The sequence below is a fragment of the Phaseolus vulgaris genome, chromosome 7 (assembly GCF_051622355.1).
Source record: "Phaseolus vulgaris cultivar YP4 chromosome 7, ASM5162235v1, whole genome shotgun sequence".
NCBI lineage: Eukaryota > Viridiplantae > Streptophyta > Magnoliopsida > Fabales > Fabaceae > Phaseolus > Phaseolus vulgaris.
Window position 1 is genome coordinate 6,855,538 of NC_143504.1, and position 25,484 is coordinate 6,881,021.

Genomic DNA, 25,484 nt, shown 5'->3' on the forward strand with positions numbered 1-25,484 from the left:
ATTTACATACTGAATTGTGTTATTTGGTATACAATACCATATCCGATTTTGTATACCTAAAGAACCGATCTGACATGTGTTTCAAAAAATGTTTCAAAAAATGAGGTATATAATATGGTTTGTTTAGAGAAAATGTGCAAACCAGTATGTAATTCAACAGAGTTTTATTTTTAGTTTATACCATCCGACTTCAACATAATTTATAATTTTTTTTACCAAAGATCCAAAAATGGTGGAGAAAAATGGAATTCAAAAAACAAAAGCTTAACTTTCCTAGTATTGTGCAAATACTTTCTTTAACCCAGTCCTTGAGTGTGTTTCAAATGTTTTCTTAAATTCACTCTGGCTGGACAATGAAGGTGTTGCCGTGGAGAAAAGAAAAAGGAAGTAAGGAGGTTGTGTATACTCTTGATTTGAACTTGATTGATTCTATTAGTCAAGTATATGTTCATGTATTTAAAATCTTTAATCAGTTTATTTAAACTTTGATTTTAGAGACAACAACTTTGATTTAATTAATCAGTTTAATTAGAAAACAAATTAAAAATAATTTTCAGTGTCACCTTTTATTCTCAATAATACAAAACAATTGTTGAAATTGATGAGACATTCCAAAGGTCTCATGAATAAATTTGAATTTTGATCAATTACAATGAGAGATAATTAATGAATTGGGAAATATTTATGTATTGTCACTTTTAATTTATAAGACATTATTAGGGAAAACTAATACAGAGTAAGAATTTATTGTACCCTTTAAATTGATTGGATTATTTGGGAAAAAATAACCAACGCATTTCATGATGATTATTAATATGTCATGTGGAGTATATTGTGTTCTTGTTGTTGAGATGTGAGATTTATTTTTAAAGAGTAGGTTTAAGAAGAAGGTAATTATGAAATATTTTTATAAATGAATCAATTATTTCTTTTAAATCAAGATAGCTTATGTATATATATTTAAACTTCAAAAAATATCAATATAATGTTAACCATAGTTGAGAATACATAAGTGTATTCAGTTGTATTGACTGGGATCGAAAGAAAATCTCTGATCGAGTTGAGTGGGATTATAAAGCTTGATTTGAAAATGAAGCAATAAAGAGCTGAAATGATCACAAGTTGTGGAACAATGAGAAGATTCTCTTACATGTATATATGGTTGTTCATCTCGTGATTCAGTTTTTAGCTACTCTTACCATTATTGCTACATAGATTTTATCTACAACCCCATCTACATAAACAATGTAAGCATGTCTCCAATCCCTCTTCAACAACAGAGTTCCCAAGAATGCCCAAAACCCTGTAATGAAGCCAAGTGCAATGACAAAGTAAAACAACACCTTTTCTTTCTTATCACCGTTCTCATTGTGTTCTTCATGGCTCACGCTTGTAGGTACCCCATTGCTGATGGAACATTTATTCGTAAGGGGTTCTCCGCAGAGATGTGGATTGCCAGCAAAAGATCGATTATCAAAGGTGAGGAAATGATCATTTGTTGGAATGGAACCAGATAAATTATTGTAGGACAAGTTTAAGAAACCTAGATTATCCATGATGGACATGTTGGTTGGGATGGGACCAGAAAGGTTATTGTTGGAGAAATCGAGAGATTCCAGTGACTTCATTTTCTGTATGTTGTTTGGAATTTTTGCTGACAAGTGATTATGTGATAAGTTCAAGCCAATCAATCCTGAAAGAGAGGTTAAGTCGTCAGGGATTGATCCCACCAGACTGTTACTCGACAAGTCTAAGTTTACCAAGTATGGATATGCGAATTTTTTTGTGTAATCATGTTCATTTCCTTTCAGGAATTGCTTGAAATGCCTTTTTGCCCATTCATCTGCATCATATGTGAATGCTGGTGGTGCTTCAACTCCCTTTATCATCATGCCCCGGAAATCACCAATGCAGGCAGGGATTGAACCTGACAAATTATTGTCAGCAAGGTCCAGGATTTTTAAATTGAAGAACCGGCAGAGAGATGTTGGAATATCACCACTGAACAAGTTCTCCCGTAGTCTCATATTTTCAAGAACACTTTGTGCTGCCCACCAAGAAGGTATATTTCCTGTAAATTGATTCTCACCAAGATCCAAAATCTGCAACCATTCGTTGCTTTGCAAGGCTTGAAAAGGCTCTCCGTGGAGACTATTGTTGCTCAAATTCAACCACCCCACTGTAAGATTCCCAAATGAGTTTGGAATGGTGCCGGATAACCGATTTGATGCCACATTTAAGACTGAGAAAAACTGCCTTCCCCAACAATTAGGAATTGTGCCAGAAAATCTGTTTTCTGAGAGATCGAGAATGAACAAGCTTTCCATCTTGCACAATGAGTCTGGTATTGAACCTTCTATAAGGTTAGTACGGAGATTTAGCCTATACAAGTTTGGAAGATGATGACCAAAATCTTGTGGAATATTTCCTATAATCTGATTGTTGGAGATGTCTAATGTAAAAAGTTGCTCCTGTGTTTGAACCCACTGAGGAAAATGTGTGACATTATTGTAGGCCATTCCAAGGACTTGTAAATACTTGAAAGGTGGTTTCCAATTTGACTCTGTCTTCACATCAAGATTGTTGTATCCTACTTGAAATTCTACCAAATTTGAGAGGTTACGAAGGTGAATCTCTGATATGATACCTGTGAATGAGTTGTTAACCATCCTTAAGGTCACTAGATTCCTCAGTTGTCCAAGGCTTTCAGGAATGCTTCCATTCAAGTGATTATTAGAAAGATCTAATAAGCCTAAAGATGACAACCGTCCCAAGGTAGCTGGAATTGACCCATGTAGTTGATTATCAGAAAGATCTAATGTCGTCAAGGCCAACAAATTTCCAAAGGATGATGGAATTGGACCATAGAATAAATTCATTGCAAGATCAAGGATATTCAAATTTGACAGTTGTCCAAACCAACTAGGCAACCTGTCCTTAATTCCACTTCCTCTCAAGACTAAAACTTCCAAATTGTATCTCCCACATCCCGAATAGTTTCCCTGACCAAGCCCAGACCCTCCAAAAATAGGCATGCTGGATGACAAGTCTAATGATCGGAGAGAGCACATGTTTGTCAAGATAGATATCACGGAGGCTTCAATCCTCTTGAAGGGATTACCAGAAAGATTAAGATTGACAAGGGCATCAAGATTAACCAACCAATTTGGAAGTGAAGTGAGATTGTTGTAACCAAGGTTGAGGTCTACAATTGAACTCATGTTCAGAAAAGCATCAGGAACAGGGCTAGAGAGTAAATTTTGAGCAAGATTCAGCACTTGAACTTTGGCAAGAAACGTAGAATTAACATGGCCAGCAGGAAAGTTCATGTTGGTAAGATCACATCCACTAAACTCTACTTGCAACAAGAAAGGAAGGGTATCAAGCACCTGCAATAGATTATATGCTTCCCCAAGGTTCACTCCATTCATTGCTAGGTGTTTCAGTGATGAAAGTTTCGAAAGCCAAGCCAGATCATCAACATCTAAAGGATTTCCACTGAAATCAAGAACCTGCAAATTTGAAAGATTACCAAGTTGTTGAGGAACCTTTCCCATGAAACCACAGTGAGAGAGGTTAAGATGTGTCAATTGATTCATGGAAGCAAGGAATGCTGGTATAGGACCATTGCCAAAAGAGATTCCTGTGAGTTCGAGATAGTTCAAGTGTTTCAACTCCAATATAGAAGGGTGAACGCCATTAGAATTTTGTGATGAGCAGGTGCATATAAAACGGTGTCCACAACTGCATGACTTTTGCCAATGGAGAACAAGCTTGACAACGTGTCCGGTGATGCCATCACATTGCACTCCTTTCCACTGGCATTGATCATTTCCTTCCCAAGAAACAAACATGGAGCTGTTGGAGAAACTTCCTTTGAGTCTTTCAAGAGCTTGTCGCTCTTCCATTGTGTTGCCAGAGGTTGAATTCTCACACAAGCACAACTGTGGAAGTGCAATAAGGAACAACAAAGCCAAAGCAACAAGGAACACAATTGAGTTCGCTCTCATGTTTGCCTAAGGATTTTTCTTGGCCAATAAGGGCAGTTTTCTTGGATAGAAGAACTGAAATTCGAAAATCATAATGTTATAATTTGTGGTTGTTTTCGTAAGAAACAGTTTTTGTGGGGGAAGTAAACGAGTGAACACGCATAGTAAATTAACTTTTTGTGGAGGACTTTGTCTAGATTGCATTTGAAGGTCGTAAAAGAAGAATTTTGGATCATTGAACCATTCATCATCACCATCGGGGTAGCTGAAGAAAACTGAATTGTTGAACCAGGTCTTCATGTTCACATTTAAGAAGCCGGCTACGAAACCTACTTAACATTGATTAAAAAAACAAATGTTGACTAATATTATTAAAGAAAAAACCCTTATGAAATTGAAAAATTAATTAAAGAGAGAAGAAGTTATTTAATTTCGTACTGCACACTTCACAAAATGGTAAAGAAACATGGTTTTTTAGTTTTGTAAGAAGACTATTAGCACCCTAATATAAACTACTAATTTTATATTCCTGCGAATGTTCTTAGTTACTATTTAATTTAAACATGGCTAAAATCTCATGAATTTTTTTTTTTTATAGAAACAGTGTGTTATCGTTATCGAGATTCAGAGGGACTAAAGAGCCTATTTTATGTTATTTGTTTGCTTGTTTGTTTTCCCGTGTCTTTGTGTAATGCTCTCAATTTCACTGCACATAATGGAAGTTCATTACTCATTATGTACAACAATATGCAGTTTGAAGATTCAAAAATCTCATCAGTTTCCAGTTGGTTATTGAATCTAAGTTGTGCATTTCTTACGTTGACCTTAGCAAAAACCATACATGGCCAACTGCCTTTAGTGTTATGAAATCCTTGATTTTGCTAGATAATGCTCTCATTTGGACGCATTCCATGTTGGATGAACAATTTGAACAACTTTGAGAAGGGCATATTGCATTTTGTACCCATGTTTTAAAATCTGCACCCTAGTAAGAGGGTGAAATTATAAACCTGTCATTGAAAAAATATATTTCAAATCAATCCATAATACATTTTTGGATTGGGAAATATCTTTTGAAATGTACAATCGATAATATAATAATAAATTCTGAATTTCCCACTACATTCTAAATTAGAATTAATGTATTTGTTTTTTTAAAAAAAAACTTATGAATAAAGGAACTAGATATACATGAACAAAGTCATAAAAAATAATAAAATAAATAGTACGCATAAATAAAGTAAATCATTTATAAAGCTAGCATATGTATATATAATCTTATGATATGTGTAAACATTTCATTCTACTAACATAATATTAAAACTATAATTTAGCCGATTCATAAGATTATATAAATCACAATATGTCTATAGTTGGTATGGGACAATCAACTTACAATTTCACTTGCACTAGTTTTTATCATAATTAGGAATACAAATGTAAACACACTAAAATTGACATTAGAAAATACTTGAACAAAGTGTGAATCATATTCATGTTCTATACATATGAGTCAATGCATAATGACATATGTGAGAGGCTTACTTCGTAATAGAAATATAGAGATATTTTGCTTCAATAATAAAATACTAAAACAATATTGTATCACCTAACAATCATATATCATAATCATCTATTTGTCACACTAGCTTGCAAAGACAACAATGTCAGTAAAATAGTTATCATTGTAGTGTAGAAGTTGGCAAAAGAGTGTGGGCATGTCCTAACTTATCGTTAGTTGTTTCTACTGATTCATAACTATCAAACAAACAATGTAGCAGGTCGTGAATCTTCCACCATCCAAATTATAAAATTCAAAAAGGTTACCAGACTGTCCATTCCAGAATTCAACCTGCAAATTGAAAAAACATAAACTGACCAAAATCACTACAAAAACCATCCTTCATTGTGTGGCCCAATTCCTAAGAGTTTGGCAAATATTTCATCCTTGATCATATTTAGTTTTGAATCAAATGACTTAAAAGACAATCTTCCGCAAAGTCTTGGGCAACTCTTCAACTTGGAGAGCCTTTATATTGTCGATAATTCCTTAACAGGATTTGTCTTTGAAACAAATTTAATGTCTCTTTCAAAGTTAAAGCATTTCTCCGTGAGCTCGCCAAATCTGTTTCAACTTCTACCTGTGTGGCTAGGATACCTGGGTTTTCATGGCTATTTACACAAATTTCTCTCCAAATTCTATGTATCAAAGACTCAACTGCTTCAACCACCTGACAAGTTTTGGAACTTTCATACTCAAATTGAATTTTTGTCTTTATCAAACAACCTCAATCAATGGGGACATGTCAAATGTGTTGCTAACCTCCAAAATTGCTCAGTTGAGTTCCAATAACCTGAGAGGTGTCAACTTCAGGGTCTTACAAATCTTAGCTATATAGGTAATCATCAACTTTGTGGACCTCCACTTACAATGATCTGCTCACAAGGTGAATCAACTGGAGATGATGATGAGACATCTGCAATAAAGTCATGGTTCTTTATGGGGTTAGGAAGTGAATCTGCCGTGGGGTTTTGGGAAGTTTTCGGTGTTACTCTATTCAGCAGGAAATGCAGGCTTGCTTATTTTAGATTTCTTCAACGACTACATGGTGCTCTAAATAAAAAAAATTGCAACTGCAGTATGCAAAGTAAGTTCTTTCATTCAGCTTTTCCTTGTTTTTTTCTTTTTTTCTCTATTTTGAAAAAATCAACTCATTACTTACCCCTGCATTGTCTATGTCATAATTTGCAGGACCTAGATGTCCATCCTTGGACCTGCTATCTCAACCAAAAGTTTACATGAGGCATCAATAATAAACTTTGACTAGTAGTTTCATGTTTCTATATATTAAGTTACTTAGCCTGTTGCTGATAGTTCTGTTATTCCTCTCTTGGATCTGTGCAGTGGTAAAGTTGTTTTTGTGTCTTTACACTACTAGACTAAGCCAAAATATATATGTATAAGAAGATGTTTTCAGACCAAATCATATTTTAGAATATAATCAAAAGCTCTCCCTCTTTAGCTAATGAAGGTTAAGTTTAAAATTCATCTTCTAATTACTAATATCGTATCAGAGCTCCTATCATATCACCACCCACATGCTGATAAAAAAAAATATCACCACCCACAGTTTTCTAATCGCCTTTTTATTTAGATTGCGTGACAAAATAAGTTCAGTTTCTACCTTCAGTTAATAACATAAGTTTATCATTATATGCTTATACCAATTATTCATCAAATTACACAGTGGTCAAAGGGTTCTTTTCTAACCCTTTGCAAATTTATAAGGGGGAAAAGTGTGGAGAAGAAACACGAGATCATAATAGAGTTGCAGTGGAATGGAGTTGTAGCTTCAAAGAATGTAGTGTATACAATAATAAAGTTGTTGGATATAGCCTGTAATGCATGGCAGTGTTTTTCTAGGTATCATATTAAACTACTGGTTTACAATGTAGGCCAGTTGACAAAAAGAACAAAAAACAGCAAAAGTCAAGCAAATAAAGAAATTAATAGTGCCGCCAAAGCTAGCTGTAATCTTAATATATAATTGGATGACATTATTATATATTTGCCCTTGCTTTTATGATATCAAAGCTCATCTCACTGGGATCCGTTGCTTGCAACTCAACCTGAATGCCATCAAGTTCCCTCTTGAATCTGTCCTTGGAGCTCGCATACACCATCTTCTCTCTCACCTTTGATGTATCCGGAGCCCTGAATATGACAAACAAGAAAGTAAAGATAAATACATCATACCAAACTCAGTATTTAAACATAGTTCTCATTTCCAATATGAGAGTGTCATACAATACACGATGGAATGATAAAATGTGTACCTGTAATGGTAACCGTAGATAACTATATTTCAACATCACAAACATTCATTTATAGACTAAGAATCCTATAAGTGAAATATGTTAATAGCTTTTCTGTCATTCTTCGTATTTCCAGGTGCACCTTTGAATTAGTTTCTTTAAGATTAAATGAGTTTCTTTTAGAGAACTTGATGATAAAAGAAAAGTTCCAGAAGGAACAAACGCGCTCAAGAACTGAGTGATATCATATTACCATGCAATGAAGAAAATCTTGCTTTTCTGGCAGTTTTCATTTGTTGTGAAATCAAAATCAAAGACAGCGTAGCGGCACTCATTAGCAGGAAGAGATGCAGTGAAGTCCTCATAGGTTTCTGTTGGGCTTCCAAGTTTCTCCACTACCACTTCGTAGTTCTCAATCTTAAACACAATGAAACGGAAGTTCCTCTTTGCCTTTAGTTCCAGGAACTTTAATTTACACTCATCAAGAACAGCCATTCCAGATGCCGCGTTGGCCTACAATTCGTTTTAAGAAACAGAAAGGAATACATTAGTATAAGTTCATATACAAATTTGATGATGATAACAACCAGACTTAAGTTTTTTTATTAACCATGTTATTGGCACGGAGTATCCCATCAAAGAATCTGGCTGAACATCTTAATAGAGTCTTCCCTTTCAATCTAATTCTGGATTCTTTTCAATCCTAGGATCTTTCTTTAGGGACCAAATCACAACTAGTTGATAGGCTTTAAGTCTTTTTGAGCAGGGAGGAACAGAGTACTGTGCCTAGGAATAAGTGTTTAAATAGCCTCTTTTTGCAACTGATGAGAAGTGATCTATCATACATCTATTCTAAAAGACAAAAGCAATCTGTTCTATCTCAATCCAGGAAAACTCAGCCAGAATCACCCACTTACTCAACCAATTCATTGTCAAGTCCACCACTTTAAGAAATGGATGAACACAAAAAAAACTATAGGGGTTGGGGAAAACTCATTGGCACGCCTATTCAGATGAAAATGATGAACATGTTGTATTGTTCGTGTTAGTCTATAGCCACGGTTCCCCCAGAAGTTTAAAAGTTCTTAAGTGTAACATGCAAGGCATGCTACAATTTTCTAGTTCCGCACCAACTAATCCAATGAATCAATATGCTTTCCAAAATCACAAAATTGGCAAAAAGATTTAACAATATTCATAATTTAGATGCATGCATGCATCGAATGTAATGACATTTGATATGTACAGTAATGGCAATAACCTACTCTAACATATATATAAATGAACATTTGTCCATGAATGATGAATGTATTATGCATATAAGTCTATGTAAGCAGCAATTTCCATGAAGAAGTGGAGGGTTAGCGAGAAAGAGAGAGAAGGTACCATGTTGTCGCAGTTGATAGAGAAAGGGTACGGAGAAGTGAGAAAGAAAGGGTTGGAGAAAGAAACAGAGAAATGAGAGTGAGGAAGAGATCCTTATTTTTGGGGGAGGCAAATGGAAATGAGAGCTTTGAGACAAAAACGGAGAGTGGGAGAATTTTGAGGAAGGAAACAGAGGTTGAAATCCCTCAAAACTTTTATGGGTGATAATATCCACCAAGGAAGAACGTTACCGTGTTAAACCCATGCATTCATTGCATGTGTATATGCACATTTTCTTTCATTTTATACTAGCTTCTCATCAAAAAAATTAATTTACATATATGTTTTAAACTACTATTTATAATTTGTATAGTAGTGTGGAAGCAACTTTTTTTATTTCCGAAATATATCTAATTATTATAAAATATTGATATTTTTAATTTGTTGGATAATACTAGTAGGAATAAGAATGTTTGCTCCTAGAATAAGTTAGGAAAGTGTTTTGGCTAAACATAACCTAAGCTTTGAAACAAAAAAATTTTAAATAATTTCTTGCCTCCTGTAAACTCATTCATTAAAGAAATTAATAAAAATAAGTTTTGTTTTTCTCAAATTGGTTAAGAGTCTCTCTTTATATATGTAAACATCTTTCTTTATATTCGTCCTAATTCTGCAAGTGGTATGTTCATCATCTTCTAATCATTTCCATATTTTGGTTTTCATTAGTTGTTTGTTTATGAAAATTCTCATATGAAACTAAAATAGACTTTTCGCAATTTCTATCATCAAAGTTTATCTATGAGTTCCTCTTAATTTTTTACTTCTTTAGTGTTTTTATTATAATTCTACAAAATATTATCCTTTGACCTTACAATTTTATGGTTTGTTTTGTGTTAATTTCATCACTTGTTAAAAATGGATTTCCTACTCATTTCTATGTTAATGTGATCTTATTAGATTTATATTGTCTAATTAATTGAATCATATTCTTAGACCATTATAAGACAACCTATGGAGAGAGATAATGTTTTTATGGTTTAGTTTTAGTTTTTAAACTTTGTTTGATATATCTTATGTTTAAATACATTAAGTATCTACTCATGATTATTTCTTTTCAAGCTTTCAGTGTCTTTATGGAGTTTTTCCCATTTCCCTTTTTGGAAAGATCTTCCTGCAACATGAAGTTTTTATTTCTTTTTAAAATCATATTCATATGGACAAGTTCCCAAAACAAGGGAACTCTTTTTCAATGGCTTTTGATTAGTGGATATAATGCATTGAACAAATCTTCAATTAAAATTTCTCCAAATTCCTCTTCTTTAGATTTTTCAAGCGAATCTTATTAGCTTAATGATTTTCTCCATATTCATTCTCTACCATTTTTTCTATAAATAAATTGAATATTGCTCAAATAAATTGACTCTAATATTACTCCAACGTTATTTAATTAAATTTCACTCAATAAATTTATTTCATTTAATGAATTTTTTGGCAAATGTATTTTTGTCTCATTCCTTCATGTTCCTTAAGGTAATATTTGGATGCGAGTGAACACTGTCCACTCGGATTGAAAAGCGAAAAAATTTTGTGCTTGTATCCAGACACTAATTGCGGGTAATAGACACTAATTGCGGGTAATAGAGGGAGGGAAAAGGCAAAGAAAGTGAAAAATTGATCTTTGCTGAGTTGTGAAGATTTTGTGATAAAGTTTTACATTTTACCTTATTACCTTCGCCACCATGTGCCATAACAGTTGCATGTAGCTACAAGGGCAAATATATAAAGTTATATTTTTATCAATTAAAAAAAATGCAATTTCAATCACATCTATCACATCACTTATAAATTTTTATAAACTTTCCTTACACTTTTCACTTTATTTACCTTAATCCAAACACCATAACTTTCTTTACACTTTCTCATCAAATCATCTCCTTTTTTACTCCTTCATTTCCACTCCCTCGTCCAAACAGTGAATTGGAAGAGATCAACAAATTAGTCTTCAAAAATTATTCTTTTATCTATATGGGACTTGAAAATTCATTTATTTTTAGCAATGGTCAAAGTAAAGCGACTACAAAGCCAAGAAGGAATGAATCTCCTGGCCTGTGAACTAAAAGCTCTGCAATGCGATTTTAATACATTCTACTTCATACTGTACGCAGGGATGAAGAAATTTTAGCTTAATATTAAATCACTTTCCTTTGTAATTTTTAGTGGTAGAACTAGATAATAGGCAGCTCCTTAACACATGTAGTCCATAAAAATATAATATCATTGTCTTATTATTTCAATTTATTTGTCATCAAATTTCACAAGTTCTCATTCATAAATTTTTAAAATTGTAGCTCGCTCGCGACATTCGTGCACATATTTTCATTGTGTATGGTCATCGCTTGCCATATGAGTAACTCCCTGAATTTTGACCGTCTGACTTGAAAAATCATGATAAAAAGTTTCAAAAAGAGTTCACAAGACTCTTCTAATTAAAAGGATCAATATAGTATCTCCAAAAAGGGGCAATCCATTCTGTAGCTGCAACCAAATTGTCTCAACAAGTGTCATCAACTGAATTCAAAAATATTGGAGTCATTTCTTGTGTTGAACTTATTACTTCACTATCTTAAGCAACCCTCTGTGACATTTACCTTGTAAATGCCACAACTAACTCCATCGTAGAGAAGTAAACACGAATTGGGTAAGAAAAACACAAAAATATTATCGTTTATGCTACATAGAGAGAATTCGAAATTAAACAAAATTGGGAAATCATGTCTAACAGACATGATATAATTATCAAATCTTAAGGCAAAGGAACTGGGATCCATGCGTGCGGGAGTAGGTGTAAATTGACTTGTGGTCATCACTCATATTAAACTTCGCGAAGAGGTTGTCCTTTAGTTTTCACTGCTGCTACCAATTATGGAATGCAAGTTGTCAGGCATAATTATGATAACCCTTTCTTGCTTAGCAAGATATATCAGAAGAAACTGATGGCTGAAGACACATGAATAGAAAAATTATAAACAGATTATTCAGGATTAAAGGATGCAATGAATCATTTGTACCAAACTACATCCAAAAAAGCGAATAGGAACCTTTGTCGCAAGTCCAAAATATTGACAATCATGACAAAGTATCCTTCATATTGAGTTAAGTGGACCAAACCCTAGACTAAAATCTAAAACAGCAACTAAGAACACTTGCACTAATGATGACACGTTGTAAGTAGGAATGGCAAATGAAGTCTTTGTTGGTATTCTTTAAATACGTCCCAATTTTGAATGGGAATTCCAGGATAGGCAATACTAAATTTTTTAAATTAGGTATGAGAAGATAGATATGTATATTCGTTCTCATATTAGTCCTGTTCCCATTCCCAAAACTCATCCTCTTTCCTGTTTTAAATTACTAAAACACTTTTAATTTATTAGGTACCCTAAAAATCTTATATTAACTTTTCTTTAGTCCTTAGTTAAGTAAGGATTTCTAGGTCATACAGTTGATCATTTTTATTCTTTTCTACAATTATTTGACATTTATCTAATTGTTATTTGATATTCTCATTTGATATTTATACAATTATAATTTTCTTCTTGATAATTGACATTAAAGAAAAGCAAATATATATTCTTTTAATATTGAATACTTGATAACATGTTTCATTTGCTGTGTTTTTATTTTTATAAAAAAAATAATTAATATTTGGAACAGTAGAAAATATATGTAAGTGAGTTATCCATTTCCAACTATAAAAGTGAGTTATCCATTTCCAACTATAAAAGTGAGTTATCTTTTCCCCAGATATTCTCTAAATAAAGAATAGGTTCCTATTATTAATATACGACTAACAAAAAAATGATGCAATGTACATCCCAATTGGAAAGGCTCAATCATAAACTAAAAATAAGAACAACACCTACCTTGACCAAATTAGTTGTCTATATCAAGATGTTTCATGACCTGAAAAATATACACACAAAAATTATATATAAATATTAAAACAGGGTTACGAAATTCCAATGAATTTTGAAAACATAATACATATACATGAGATACAGCTAATATCATGAAAAAAACGAAAAAGGAAATTAAATCCAGTTTCTCGTTGAAAGACTTACTTATGTTGATGGCCATTGGCTGCGAGCACCTAAGGAATACAAATTGTATGAAAAAAACAGACTTAGAATGACCGGAAAATTTATGATGACTAATTAACAATATCCAACATGACAATTTACAAAGATTACGGTTAAAAATGAAAAAAAAAAAAAAAAAACAACAACAACGTGACAATTGTGTAAAATCAAATCAAAAGATTAGACTTGACACGACGAGAAAAGTTAGGATAACAAATCAAAAGATTCCGGGAAAACGGAAAACATTGTGTCCAAATAAAAGAGAATCACACCTTTTGCTTTTTTTTATTATCACTTTGAGGACAGTCATAGCCAAAGTGTCCATGTTCGTAACAGAGTAAGCACTTAGCAAACCTTCCCCCTGCATCAGCAATTAAATAATTTTATATCATCAGATAAGCAGATTAAAGAAAGTAAAAAGAAACCTATTACATTTCAGAATTTCAGATATGTGAAGATTGTATTTAACAGAGATAGCACGTATATAATGCAAGTTTCAGACCAGCAGATAGCGAGTCCAACAACAGAATGAAAATCCCTAGTTGTGTTATTCAAAATTCTAAACACCTTCAATAAGGTAAAGTGTCTAATTATCTATTCGAAGAGAATGGCTAAAAATCTGAGCTAATGAAGGAAAATAAAAATACTTATCACTCAAATAAGATCTCGCCAATTACCCGCAATAATATGCATCAAATTTATCCAGGCAAGCCCGTACATGTACAACTAAGATTTGAAACATCATGAATTTTAATCAAAAACTGCAAAATTAACATTTTGCATGCAACACACAGTTTTGACACATAAAAATCAACAATTCATGTACGCAAAATTAAAAAACATCCCCACGAAAAGCATTCAAATTTTAGCATACCCGCTTGAGACACACCACATTTTCCAAGTGAATGGCCAATTTCCCCACAAAAGAAGCAGACTTCTTTAAACTTGGAAAGACTTCTCAACCTCTTGCATTGTTCTAATCTGTGACCAGTCTTTTGGCACGCCCCACAACTCTGCACAAATCAAGTTACAGTTTATATACTACAAATGGGCTAATCATATTAATTACAGAAGAAGAAACAAGCTTTCAGAATTGTGCATAATTATTCCAGGCAAGAGCAAACAAAGAATTCAGTCACTACTGAAACTACATTTGTAGATGCCACTACATACCAAGGAACTTTGAACATGATTTTTAACGGGAGATTTAGTGACTGTGAGACGCTCAGTTCCATGAACCAGGGTGTTAGCAGCTTGTTCAGCATTGCATCTGCCCTGAAAATACCAAAGTACCATTTATACACAACTACGGGCAAATTCTAATTGTATCAATCTCAAAAAACAGAAGAACATTGTTCCTTGGAATCTGTTAATGATTTTAGAGATTTCAGATACATAGAATACAACAACTGATGAAACTACGTGGATCCTTCTACATACCGTCGATTTTTTAGTTGTGGTGGGTCCTTCAGTTTTCTGAACTGGGGCTTCTGCAGTAGGATGAGCATTGTGTTTCTCAGATTCTAACAGTTTGTTTTTCTGTGCACTCTTACTTTTCTTCTTCTTCTTCTTCTTGGTCATCTGTCCTGGGTCTACTGGGGGATCTTGGCCTGTTTGAATTGTCGGCTCTATTGAGGGAGCAGCTATAGGATTACGCTTCCTCTTTTTCCCACTCATCTTCAGATCTTGGTCTTTTGCGGTTGCTGTGTCTTTTGGGGAAGCTTGGACTGGGATTGTTGGGTCTATTGGGTGTGCTACTACAGGATATAAAAATCCCTGGACTGGGGTTTCAGGTGGCTTGCCATCTGCTTCATTGGATTTTGCCCCCTCAGGTGCAGGGCATTCTTCAATTATTCCTTGAACTGTGGGTGCATGGTTAGAACAAGGTTGAGGTTGAGGATGTTGTGCATGTACTTCAGTCGGTTTTGTCTCTTTTTTCTTTTTTACCTTCTTTTTTTTTTTCTTTCGAGGCTCCATTTGAGTTGGCATGTCTACTGGAGACTCTAATTCAGGTTTAGAACCTGCTTGAGGATGCTCTTTGTTAACTTCAATTACTTCTGCCTTTTCTTTAAGTTCTAAGTCTGCTATGTATAATTGGGGTGCCACTTCAGGTTTAGAAAATACTCCAGAGTTCTCAGCATTGGCTCCTGCCTCTTTCTGTTTCAGGTCCAGGGTGCACTGTTGAGGGTTCTCTGTCTTATAGGACTCCTTTAGTTCTGGTTCTGCTTCAGCCCCTGGAGGCTTAAGGGCTTTAGAACCTGTTGAGGATTTTGCCCCCTCAGGTGCAGGGCATTCTTCAATTATTCCTTGAACTGTGGGTGCATGGTTAGAACAAGGTTGAGGTTGAGGATGTTGTGCATGTACTTCAGTCGGTTTTGTCTCTTTTTTCTTTTTTACCTTCTTTTTTTTTTTCTTTCGAGGCTCCGTTTGAGTTGGCATGTCTACTGGAGACTCTAATTCAGGTTTAGAACCTGCTTGAGGATGCTCTTTGTTAACTTCAATTACTTCTGCCTTTTCTTTAAGTTCTAAGTCTGCTATGTATAATTGGGGTGCCACTTCAGGTTTAGAACATACTCCAGAGTTCTCAGCATTGGCTCCTGCCTCTTTCTGTTTCAGGTCCAGGATGCACATTTGAGGGTTCTCTGTCTTATAGGACTCCTTTAGTTCTGGTTCTGCTTCAGCCCCTGGAGACTTAAGGGCTTTCTTCTTTTTCCTCACAGAATCCATTTTCTGGTGCCGGTCTTCTGGGGCTGTGGAATCAGGTCCAGGGCGTTCTTCACTTATTCCAGATACCCCAACTTCATTAGCATTAACTTGTTGTGCTCTTTCCTTCTTAACATCAGGTTCCACACCTATCGAGATTGAGGGGTTGCAAATCTGAAGTTGTTGTTGTTGTTCACCTTGCACATTCTTCCTCCTTTTTCTCTTGGGAGTTGGGATAGGATTCTGTGTACTTGTTTCAGCTTTTTCAGAACCTTGTTGTCCTCCTTCCTTCGGCACATCAGATTCCATACCTATCCGGATTGAAGGGTCACATATTTGCTCTGCACCTTGCAAATTCTCTTTCTTCTTCTTGGGTTTTGGACTAGGGTTCTGTGCTGCTTGAGCATTTTCCTCACGGGGAACAATTGGGGGTGGTGCATCTAATAAGGTTTTAGGGCACAAACCCCCATTCCCAATAGCATCACCTCTTTGTGATCCTTCTTCGTTCGTAACATCAGGTTCCACGCCTATCCGAATTGAAGGGTCACATATTTGTTCAGCACCTTGCAAACTCTTCTCCTTGGGGGGTGGGCTAGGGTTCTGTGCAGTTGCTTCCACCTTTTCCTCAAGGGAAACAATTGGGATTGGTTTATCTAATAACGGTTTAGGACAGAGATCCTCATTCTTATTAACATTACCTTCTCGTGATCCTTCATCCTTCCCAACATCAGGTTCCACACCTATCCGGATTGAAGGGTCACATATTTGCTCTGCACCTTGCAAAATCTTCTTGTTTCTCTTCTTCTTGGGGGTTGGGCTAGGATTCAGTGCAGTTCCTTCAGCATTTTCCTCATGGTAAACAATTGGGACTGGTGCATCTAAGAAGGGTTTAGGGCACACACCCCCATTCTCATTAACATCACCTTCTCGTGATCCTTCATCCTTCGCAACATCACCTTCCACACCTATCTGGATTGAAGGGTCAGATATTTGCCCTTCGCTTTGCAAAATCTTCTTCCTCCTCTTCTTCTTGGGGGTTGAACTAGGGTTCAGTGCAGTTCCTTCAGCATTTTCCTCAAGCGAAACAATTGGGACTGGTGTATCTAATAAAGGTGCAGGGCAGAGACCCCCATTCTCTTTAACATCACCTTCTTGTGATCCTTCATCCTTCCCAACATCAGGTTCCACACCTATCCGGATTGAAGGGTCACATATTTGCTCTGCACCTTGCAAAATCTTTTTGTTTCTCTTCTTCTTGGGGGTTGAGCTAGGATTCAGTGCAGTTCCTTCGGCATTTTCCTCATGGGAAACAATTGGGACTGGTGCGTCTAAGAAGGATTTAGGGCACACACCCCCATTCTCATTAACATCACCTTCTCGTGATCCTTCATCCTTCGCAACATCACGTTCCACACCTATCTGGATTGAAAGGTCAGATATTTGCTCTCCACTTTGCAAAATCTTCTTCCTCCTCTTCTTCTTCTTGGGGGTTGAACTATGGTTCAGTGCAGTTCCTTCAGCATTTTCCTCATGGGAAACAATTGGGACTGGTGTATCTAATAAGGGTGCATGGCAAAGACCCCCATTCTCATTAACATCACCTTCTCGTGATCCTTCATCCTTCCCAACATCAGGTTCCACACCTATCTGGATTGAAGGGTCACATATTTGCTCTGCACCTAGCAAAATCTTTTTGTTTCTCTTCTTCTTGGGGGTTGAGCTAGGGTTCAGTGCAGTTCCTTCAACATTTTCCTCGTGTGAAACAATTGGGACTAGAGTATCTAATAAGGGTTTAGGACACAAACTCCCATTCTCATTAACATCACCTTCTCGTGATCCTTCATCCTTCGCAACATCAGGTTGCAAACCTATCCGGATTGAAGGGTCATATATTTGACCTTCGCCTTGCAAAATCTTCTTCTTCCTCTTCTTCTTGTGGGTTGGGCTAGGGTTCAGTGCAGTTCCTTCAGCATTTTCCTCATGGGACAGAATTGGGACTGGTGTATCCAATAAGGGTTGAGGGAAGAGACCCCCATTCTCATTAACATTACCTTCTCGTGATCCTTCATCTTTCGCAACATCAGGTTTCACACCTATTCTGATTGAAGGGTCACATATTTGCTCTGCACCTTGCAAAACCTTCTTGTTTTTATTATTAGGGGTTGGGCTAGGGTCCAGCGCAGTTCCTTCAGCCTTTTCCTCATGGGATACAATTAGGACTGGTGTGTCTGATAAAGCTTGAGGGCACAAACCCCCATTCTCATTAACATTACCTTCTCGTGATACTTCATCCTTCGTATCATCACGTTCCACACCTATCTGGATTGAAGGGTCACATATTTGCTGTTCACCTTGCAAAATCTTCTTCTTCCTCTTCTTCTTTGCGGTTGCGCCAGGGTTCAGTGCAGTTCCTTCAGCATTTTCCTCATGCGAAACAATTGGGACCGGTGTATCTAATAAGGATTCAGGAAACAAACCTCCATTCCCATTAGCATCATCTAGTCGAGCTCCTTCTCCCCTCGTATCATCGGATTCCACGCAAACCGCAATTGAAGGGTCAGATGTCTGAAGCTGTTGTTCACCACGCACATTCTTAATCTTCTTCTTCTTGGGGGTTGGTTGAGGATTATCTGCAGCGGTGTCAACATTTCCCTCTTGAGAAAATTGCGAGTCTACTGAGGGTTTAGGGAATACCTCAACCTGGGACTGTTCGTTTGATTCCTCGTTTATCTTCTTTCTCTTTTTCTTCCTCTTTGCAGTGGCGCCAGGTTCCGGAGAAGCGAGTTTTTGAGGATTCTCCTCCTCTCTGACGGAGAACTCGTTCAGCGTGTCGCCATGGCTGTCGGTTACAGCCATTGCATCAGATTGATGAATTGAAACTCTGCAGACTGCAGACGCGATGCGGCGAAGTTGCTTAGCTAAAGCAACCGGGTCAAATTAGGGTTTAATTCAGGGGTTTTCTTTTTCAGGAATCAAATTTTTCAAACGTATAACATTATGCAAGTTAAACTCAAAACACATGTTATATATTTGTTTTTAATATTTTGTTGCATACTCTTTATTGTAGATATTATATTATAAAGATTAGTGTTCATGGATCACTTTACTTACAATTTATAAGTAAAAAAATATAAGGTTTGTCGGTATTTTTAATTATTTTTAAAATTTTATTGTGTTCTTTTTAATATATATATATATATATATATATATATATGTATATATATTACATTATAAATTTAAAATAATTATTGTTTTATTTAATTAATATATAACGTAAATTTAAAAATGTCATTACAAATTATACTATATATAAAAATAAAAACACTAATTTAAAATATAATATTTTTATCATCAATGTTAAATTCTTCAATAAATAGAATATCAAACAAAGAATTTGTTTTGGTGAGTCTACTTGAGTTTACCTGTAATTTATAAGAAGTTAAATTTTTATTAATGGATTTATTTGCTAAATTATAACAACAATAAAGTATATTACTTTTTTTTAAAAGATAAACTATATATATTAAAACGTAAAAATTATTATATATAACTCAAGTGAATTAACTTTGAATCTTTAACAAGACATTGTTTTTTGTCAAAGTTAAATTCATCCAAGTGAATTCATGCCAAAAACAACATCTGAAAAATGCGACAACTTTCTTTGTCAAGGCCATATTCATCCAAGTAAATCCTTATGTTGAGAACGATATCTAGAAAGTGCAACAATAGAAAGTGCAACAATGTTATCGAACAAGGTCGAATTCACCTAAGTGAATACCTATCGAGAACAACATCTAAAAAGTGCGACAACATTATTGATTACGATTGAAATTTACCAAAAACGAAATTAAGAAAGCACAATAACATTATCAACTAAAGTTGAATTCATCTAAGTAAATCGTTATCGAGAACTAAAAAACGAAATAACATTGTCAACCAGATCAAATTCACCTTAGTGAATCCTTATTAAGAAGGATATCGAAAAGTGCAATTGCGGTTCTCAACCAATATCAAATTCACCACATGTCAAAATATTATAAATTTTAAATCATATTGTTTAAAAAATAATATTATAATTTAAATTATAAATTAAGTTCTACTACTTCATTACAATTATAAATTTATCAAATCATAATGGTAATCTCTTAATTTATGTGATTAAAGAGGTTACTTAATTTGTTAAAAACTCAAAAGATATTTATATAATTAATTATAATCTTAATTTATATATATATATATATAAGAATTTAAAAGTAAAACTAACGCTAGTAAGATGCAAAGGCCCTTTAACCAGTTCTGGTCCACCCGTTTTGCCACCAATATACATACATGACAAAAGATTAATCAAACTATTTGCTTGAGTGCACCCAAAGTCCTTTTAAAAACATGTGTAGGTGAGGTTTTGTATATTAAAATGTTACATAATGACATTAACCCATGTCCCACAGAAAATTTCTCTAAATTTAGTGAGATGAAGTTATTGTTATATAGTAACATTAACCCATATAAAATGTCAAGGGTAAGGGTGAAAACATTGCAACGAAAGTCAATCAACAAGTAAAGACAAATAATAAACTAGCAATTGTACCAAAAAATATTGTTACATTTTCAGTTACCTCTCATAAATCACTGTAAAATTTATGACCCGCAAATGAGAAGCGATACTCTTTGTTTTCATTTCAATTCTTCAAACTTCTAGGGAAGCGTAGACTTTGCAGAAGCGATTACATTCATTCTAGAAGAAATTCTGCATATTTGCAGAATAGGAAACAAAATGGATAGTGGAAACCAATGTCCACACAATACATTATAAGTATCGTTAGTTAAAGATCACAACTTTAGGTTCCTTCTTCTTTGGTTTTACATTGCCATCTTTTGAATTTGCTGACTTGTTATTGTCGGCACTATGTGTGTCATCTGCCATGAAGTCATCATCGATATCATCCCCGCTAATAAATTTGGTAACCTTGCCCCTGGGCCTCTCTTCAATTCTCATTGCTGAAAGAAGGAATAGTCATCAGCCACATTTTAGACATGCACCTTTCTTCCATGTAAATGTATAGCAATCAAATACAACAAAATAAATTATAACTGAATGCTATAAGTATGCAAAACGAGTTCACATGATCACTGCAAAAATTAGAGTTCATTTATATTTCTATGGTGGAGAATTTTTTTCTTAAAAATATACTTCAACCCACCGCCAGACATTAAATAGTCGCAAATATTAGTCCCTTTGTTAGGACAATGTCTATTAATGGGAGAAACTCAAACAAGGATTGCAGAAAAGGCAGTGATCACTTCTAATAAGAACACTGCACAGTTAAATTAGATAAAATAATTGAAGATCAGCATCCAATAAAATGAAAAAGGTAGGACTGTCCAGTGTCCCATGTCCTCATGACAATCAAATTTCAAGCCTATCACAACTGACACTATTTCCACTAATATCCTACACAATAAATTTTAACATTTTTTATGTGAAATCAAGAAAAGTCGTACAGTCTACCAGCAACAAATTTATGTAACCACAGAGTCAGGTATGAAGAACACATGTTCAAAATCTATTTTAGGACAAGAATAATATATTAAAGAGCCAAAATATCACTAATTTTAGAGAAGCTGTTGTGCATTGAAATTGTTCTAATTTATCCTAAGGTGACAAAGGAACAAAAATAGTGCACTTTCACTACTTGTAATTAGTTGACGTTACAGTAAAAAACTACTGTACTTATATTGAATTTAACTACATAATAGCAGCAAAACAGGACTAGTATTAGCCTCTTTTAGATAAGCAAATACATGAAAATGGATTCCAAGCAGAATAAACAAAAATAAAGCACATGATATGAAAACCAGGAATATAGTAGTAGAAAATCCATTCAAGCTTCTTCCCAAAAAACTTACATCTACCAAAAGGGCCATTAGCAGCAACAGATCCCTGCCTTCCTTTGTCAGGACAATCTTTTGCCAAATGTGTCACACCACCACATATTTTACAGCAACCACCCTTGTATAAAAGAATAGTTGCAACAGATTAGAAAAAACGTACAGGAGACAAGTTCTGTTGATTCAACTAATATTGCTATATAGCTCTTACAAAGTCTAATGCTAAAGAAAATAGCAATACCTTTGGATAAATGCCATGAGTATTTTGAGGACAGTTTTTACTCAAGTGTCCCTGCTGATTACAGACAAAGCACTCGGCAAACTGTGTCCCTCCTGCATCACCAATGCAATGATGTACATTATATCATGAGAAAAGAAATTAATGAACCCGTAAGTAAGCACACCATCAAAATCAAAATTGAGAAGATAAGATTTTATCAAAGGAAACAATTAGGGACATATTTACAAGCAAAAATATAGTAGAGAAGCCGGTCATCACCCAATAGTAAAAACACATAATAAGATAGCATAAAATCTAATAAAACAACACAAAAAAGTATAGATTACGAGAAAATAATGATGTGAGCCTGTATACTTTTCCTGTGTCTTAAGAGAAAACAAACAAGAATATTACTAGACTTTTAGAACTAACATTGACTAAGGAGCACTGAAGCACTCTAATTTTTTATACTTAACTAAAGCAAATCCCATCATTTGCCACAAAACTTCATGTATTTGATTCACAAAAAAGAGCTAATTAACAGGCTGCAGAAATATACTGTTACACACTAAGCAAACAAACCACAAAGTCTTCACAGATACCTTACTTTAACAAGTTCTCTAAGATAGCTTATGAAAACAGCTTCCCACTTGTATAGAATACTATTTTGCGAAATTTCTCCTCCAACCAAAAAAACAACTTACATGTAAGTACTTAAATGACATGTACTTATTCTATAAGATCTTAAGGTGTAAAGTAAAAAGCCCTAGAGGACAAAACCCTTAAGTTTCTTTGGCTATCTATTGATTCGTAGCATAAGATGAATTTTAAATACTTTGTATCCTACAATACATGAGTGAATGTGTAATTCCATATCATCATCAATACGATTCAAATATTGTGTCTTTTTCTATACTTTTTCACCAGTTCTCATGAAAAAAAATTAAAAGGTCATGAGAGCTTAAATTCGAAAATTAAAGGGAATTGAAAGAAAACTTGTGAACTTATTCTATTTAGTTATTCCTTTTTTATTTGACACTCACTTGTTCAATGCATAACTACTAGTTTTGCTTTATATGATTTCTGCTTAAGTTGTTTGACCTATTTCAAGTTTGTACAAAACTGTTATGCAGATAGACCACAAGTAAAAGCTCTAAAACTTACAATGACGATGCTATATATTATCAGGTATCAACCTATCACGCTTATATGATGAAGAAACACAAAAAAGTGGATACACATTGACAAACCTTCCTGAAGAGGGTGCGGACAAAGCGAGAGAGAGTGGCCAGTTTCCCCACAGTTATAACAATATTTGACATCCTTAGCGGCATCTTGGACCTCGGGGCAGTTCTTAGCCCTATGACCGCGTCGACGACACCGCAAACATATCTGCAAAACCCTAACACAAATCACGTTAATCGACGATGAAGAATGCGTGGTAATAGGGTTAATGAGACGTAGAGCGCGAAGGAAGAGAATACCTTGTTTTTTTCCCATTCGGTCTTTTCCGGACAGAGCTTGGCGATGTGGTCTTTGGCCCTGCAGATGAAGCAGCTCTCGCCGGGCTTCATGCCGGGAACTCTAAGAGGGTGTCTGTTCCTGGAGCCGGGTTTTGACTCGGCTTTGCGCTTGAACGCGCTACTCTTCTTCTTCTTCTTCTTCTTCTTGTTAGGGTCTTTGGGGGGTGTGGGCTCGGCCTTCGGAAACAGTTCAGGGTTCTCCGATTTGAATCGCTTCCGAGCCAGTCGCTGCCTTTGGCTAACCATCTCTAACCTTTCGCCGCTGCCGCTGCCGCTGCCGCAATGTTACCACTCTTCAACAATTTGCTCCAGGGAAGGGTTTTTATTTTTCCCGTTTTATTTATTTATTTATTTGCTTAGATTTTATATTTTAGTTTTAGTTTTTCCTTGTCAAATAATAAACGTTAATACTTTATCTAATATACTGTCACAGTATACTGTCAAGTAATTTGGATTTAGTTTATTTGAGACATAAATCTGGAATTTATTTGTAATTTTTAATAAGAAAAATAATAGTTAAAATTTAAATTAATTTTAATTTTTAATCTATTTTTGTAAGTCTAATCTGTTTTCTATCAATGAATTTTTTTTTATTTTAGAAAAGTCAAATTCACAAATTTTATGAATTTTTATACAAATTATTTTATTATCTCATGAGATAAATTATTATTAATATTAAAAATATTTACATCGGATTTTATCTATGAAGCTTGTTGAATATACTTGGTAATTTACGTCAGATTTGTTAGTTTTAATCTTGTCGTTTAGAGAAAAAAAAAATCAGTTATAACTGTGTATACAAAATTAAGACATACATAATTTTATTTTTTATAATATTATATAAGTTTCAGTCCTCAAAAATGATTAAATGTCTTATTTTTATTTTCTAGTTTTATTCTTAATTTATAAAGATATATCAAGTAAATTATGTTTTCTTTCTCTTTTACTTTTCTTAACATAAATATTAGCTAATATTTATTTAGCATGAATGTTGTTTTAAATTATGGCTGAGTTGATTTTTCTCTATTATTTATTTCTTGAGGAGGATTTTTTTAGATTATTATTTATTGTTTTAGGTTTATATACAATTATCCTGAGCATAAAAACAGAAAATAAATATTAACCATACATTAAATATATCTATATAAATTTTAAATCTATAATTTAAATATTCTCCACACTATTAGTATTACTATATTTTAAAAGGTTAGCATATTTCAATAGAAATTAGTTAATACTCTACTTATATATATTTGCAAACAAATTATCACTATATAATTGAAACTAATATTGTATTCCAATTGTTTATGCATTAGCCAGTTACGTTAACTTGTTCCTTAAAACTTTTTTTTTCGAAGTGTATCTCGAAACAAAAGGGATGAGACTGAGATCTTAATGGGTAAGGGATCAATTTCTTTTAATAAATTTTCGATTCAAAATAACAAATATTAATATATTTTACGTTTACTATAATAAAAAAACTACAATTTTGATATAATAATTTTAATTGTGTTAATTTTATTTGAATTTTGTTAATAATTAATATAATTGAGCACATCTCTATTGATGTATTTATTTATTATATGAAAAACAACATTAATATGTAATTAACTTTAAGAGAACGACAAATGATTTTAAATTTATAAAAAATAAATAAAGAATAAAATATTTTTCTGGAAGATTAATTATATATTAATGTTATTTTTAAAAAATACGCATTATAATTATTAAATACAACATTTATTCAATTAATAGAATTTAAACAAAATTTTTAAAAAATTGTACTAAAATTGTAATTTGTGTCTGTTATACTAAAAAGATTAAATATATGAATACTTCT

The 25,484-nt window shown here is 34.0% G+C and overlaps 4 protein-coding genes across 7 annotated transcripts; all 4 read right to left on the reverse strand.

The window, feature by feature from the left end:
• Positions 1 to 1,125: 1,125 nt before the first annotated feature.
• Positions 1,126 to 4,091, reverse strand: LOC137828846 (receptor-like protein EIX2). The gene has a single exon (XM_068635583.2). The coding sequence runs from the start codon at positions 4,008 to 4,010 to the stop codon at positions 1,179 to 1,181; it is 2,832 nt and encodes a 943-aa protein (XP_068491684.1). The 5' UTR covers positions 4,011 to 4,091; the 3' UTR covers positions 1,126 to 1,178.
• Positions 4,092 to 7,341: 3,250 nt separating this feature from the next.
• Positions 7,342 to 9,323, reverse strand: LOC137828907 (actin-depolymerizing factor 7). Its single transcript, XM_068635659.2, has 3 exons — positions 9,192 to 9,323; positions 8,059 to 8,318; positions 7,342 to 7,704 (listed from the first exon to the last, which is right to left on the reverse strand). The coding sequence occupies exons 1-3, from the start codon at positions 9,192 to 9,194 to the stop codon at positions 7,551 to 7,553; spliced, it is 417 nt and encodes a 138-aa protein (XP_068491760.1). The 5' UTR covers positions 9,195 to 9,323; the 3' UTR covers positions 7,342 to 7,550.
• A 2,351-nt stretch (positions 9,324 to 11,674) lies between these two features.
• LOC137828905 (uncharacterized) lies at positions 11,675 to 19,003 on the reverse strand. Of its 4 annotated transcripts, none has more exons than XM_068635655.2 (7): positions 14,750 to 19,003; positions 14,483 to 14,584; positions 14,184 to 14,322; positions 13,582 to 13,670; positions 13,292 to 13,320; positions 13,094 to 13,133; positions 11,675 to 12,077 (listed from the first exon to the last, which is right to left on the reverse strand). In XM_068635655.2, exons 1-6 carry the CDS (start codon positions 18,866 to 18,868, stop codon positions 13,127 to 13,129), a joined length of 4,485 nt encoding a protein of 1,494 aa, XP_068491756.2. In that variant the 5' UTR covers positions 18,869 to 19,003; the 3' UTR covers positions 11,675 to 12,077; positions 13,094 to 13,126. The 4 variants fall into 4 exon arrangements, with proteins under 4 accessions (XP_068491756.2, XP_068491753.2, XP_068491755.2 ...); XM_068635652.2 differs by having other exon boundaries at positions 11,675 to 12,080; XM_068635654.2 differs by having other exon boundaries at positions 11,675 to 12,083.
• Positions 19,004 to 20,570: 1,567 nt separating this feature from the next.
• On the reverse strand, positions 20,571 to 23,977 carry LOC137828906 (uncharacterized). Its single transcript, XM_068635658.1, has 5 exons — positions 23,606 to 23,977; positions 23,372 to 23,513; positions 22,143 to 22,234; positions 21,920 to 22,022; positions 20,571 to 21,010 (listed from the first exon to the last, which is right to left on the reverse strand). Exons 1-5 carry the CDS (start codon positions 23,888 to 23,890, stop codon positions 20,832 to 20,834), a joined length of 801 nt encoding a protein of 266 aa, XP_068491759.1. The 5' UTR covers positions 23,891 to 23,977; the 3' UTR covers positions 20,571 to 20,831.
• Positions 23,978 to 25,484: the final 1,507 nt, after the last annotated feature.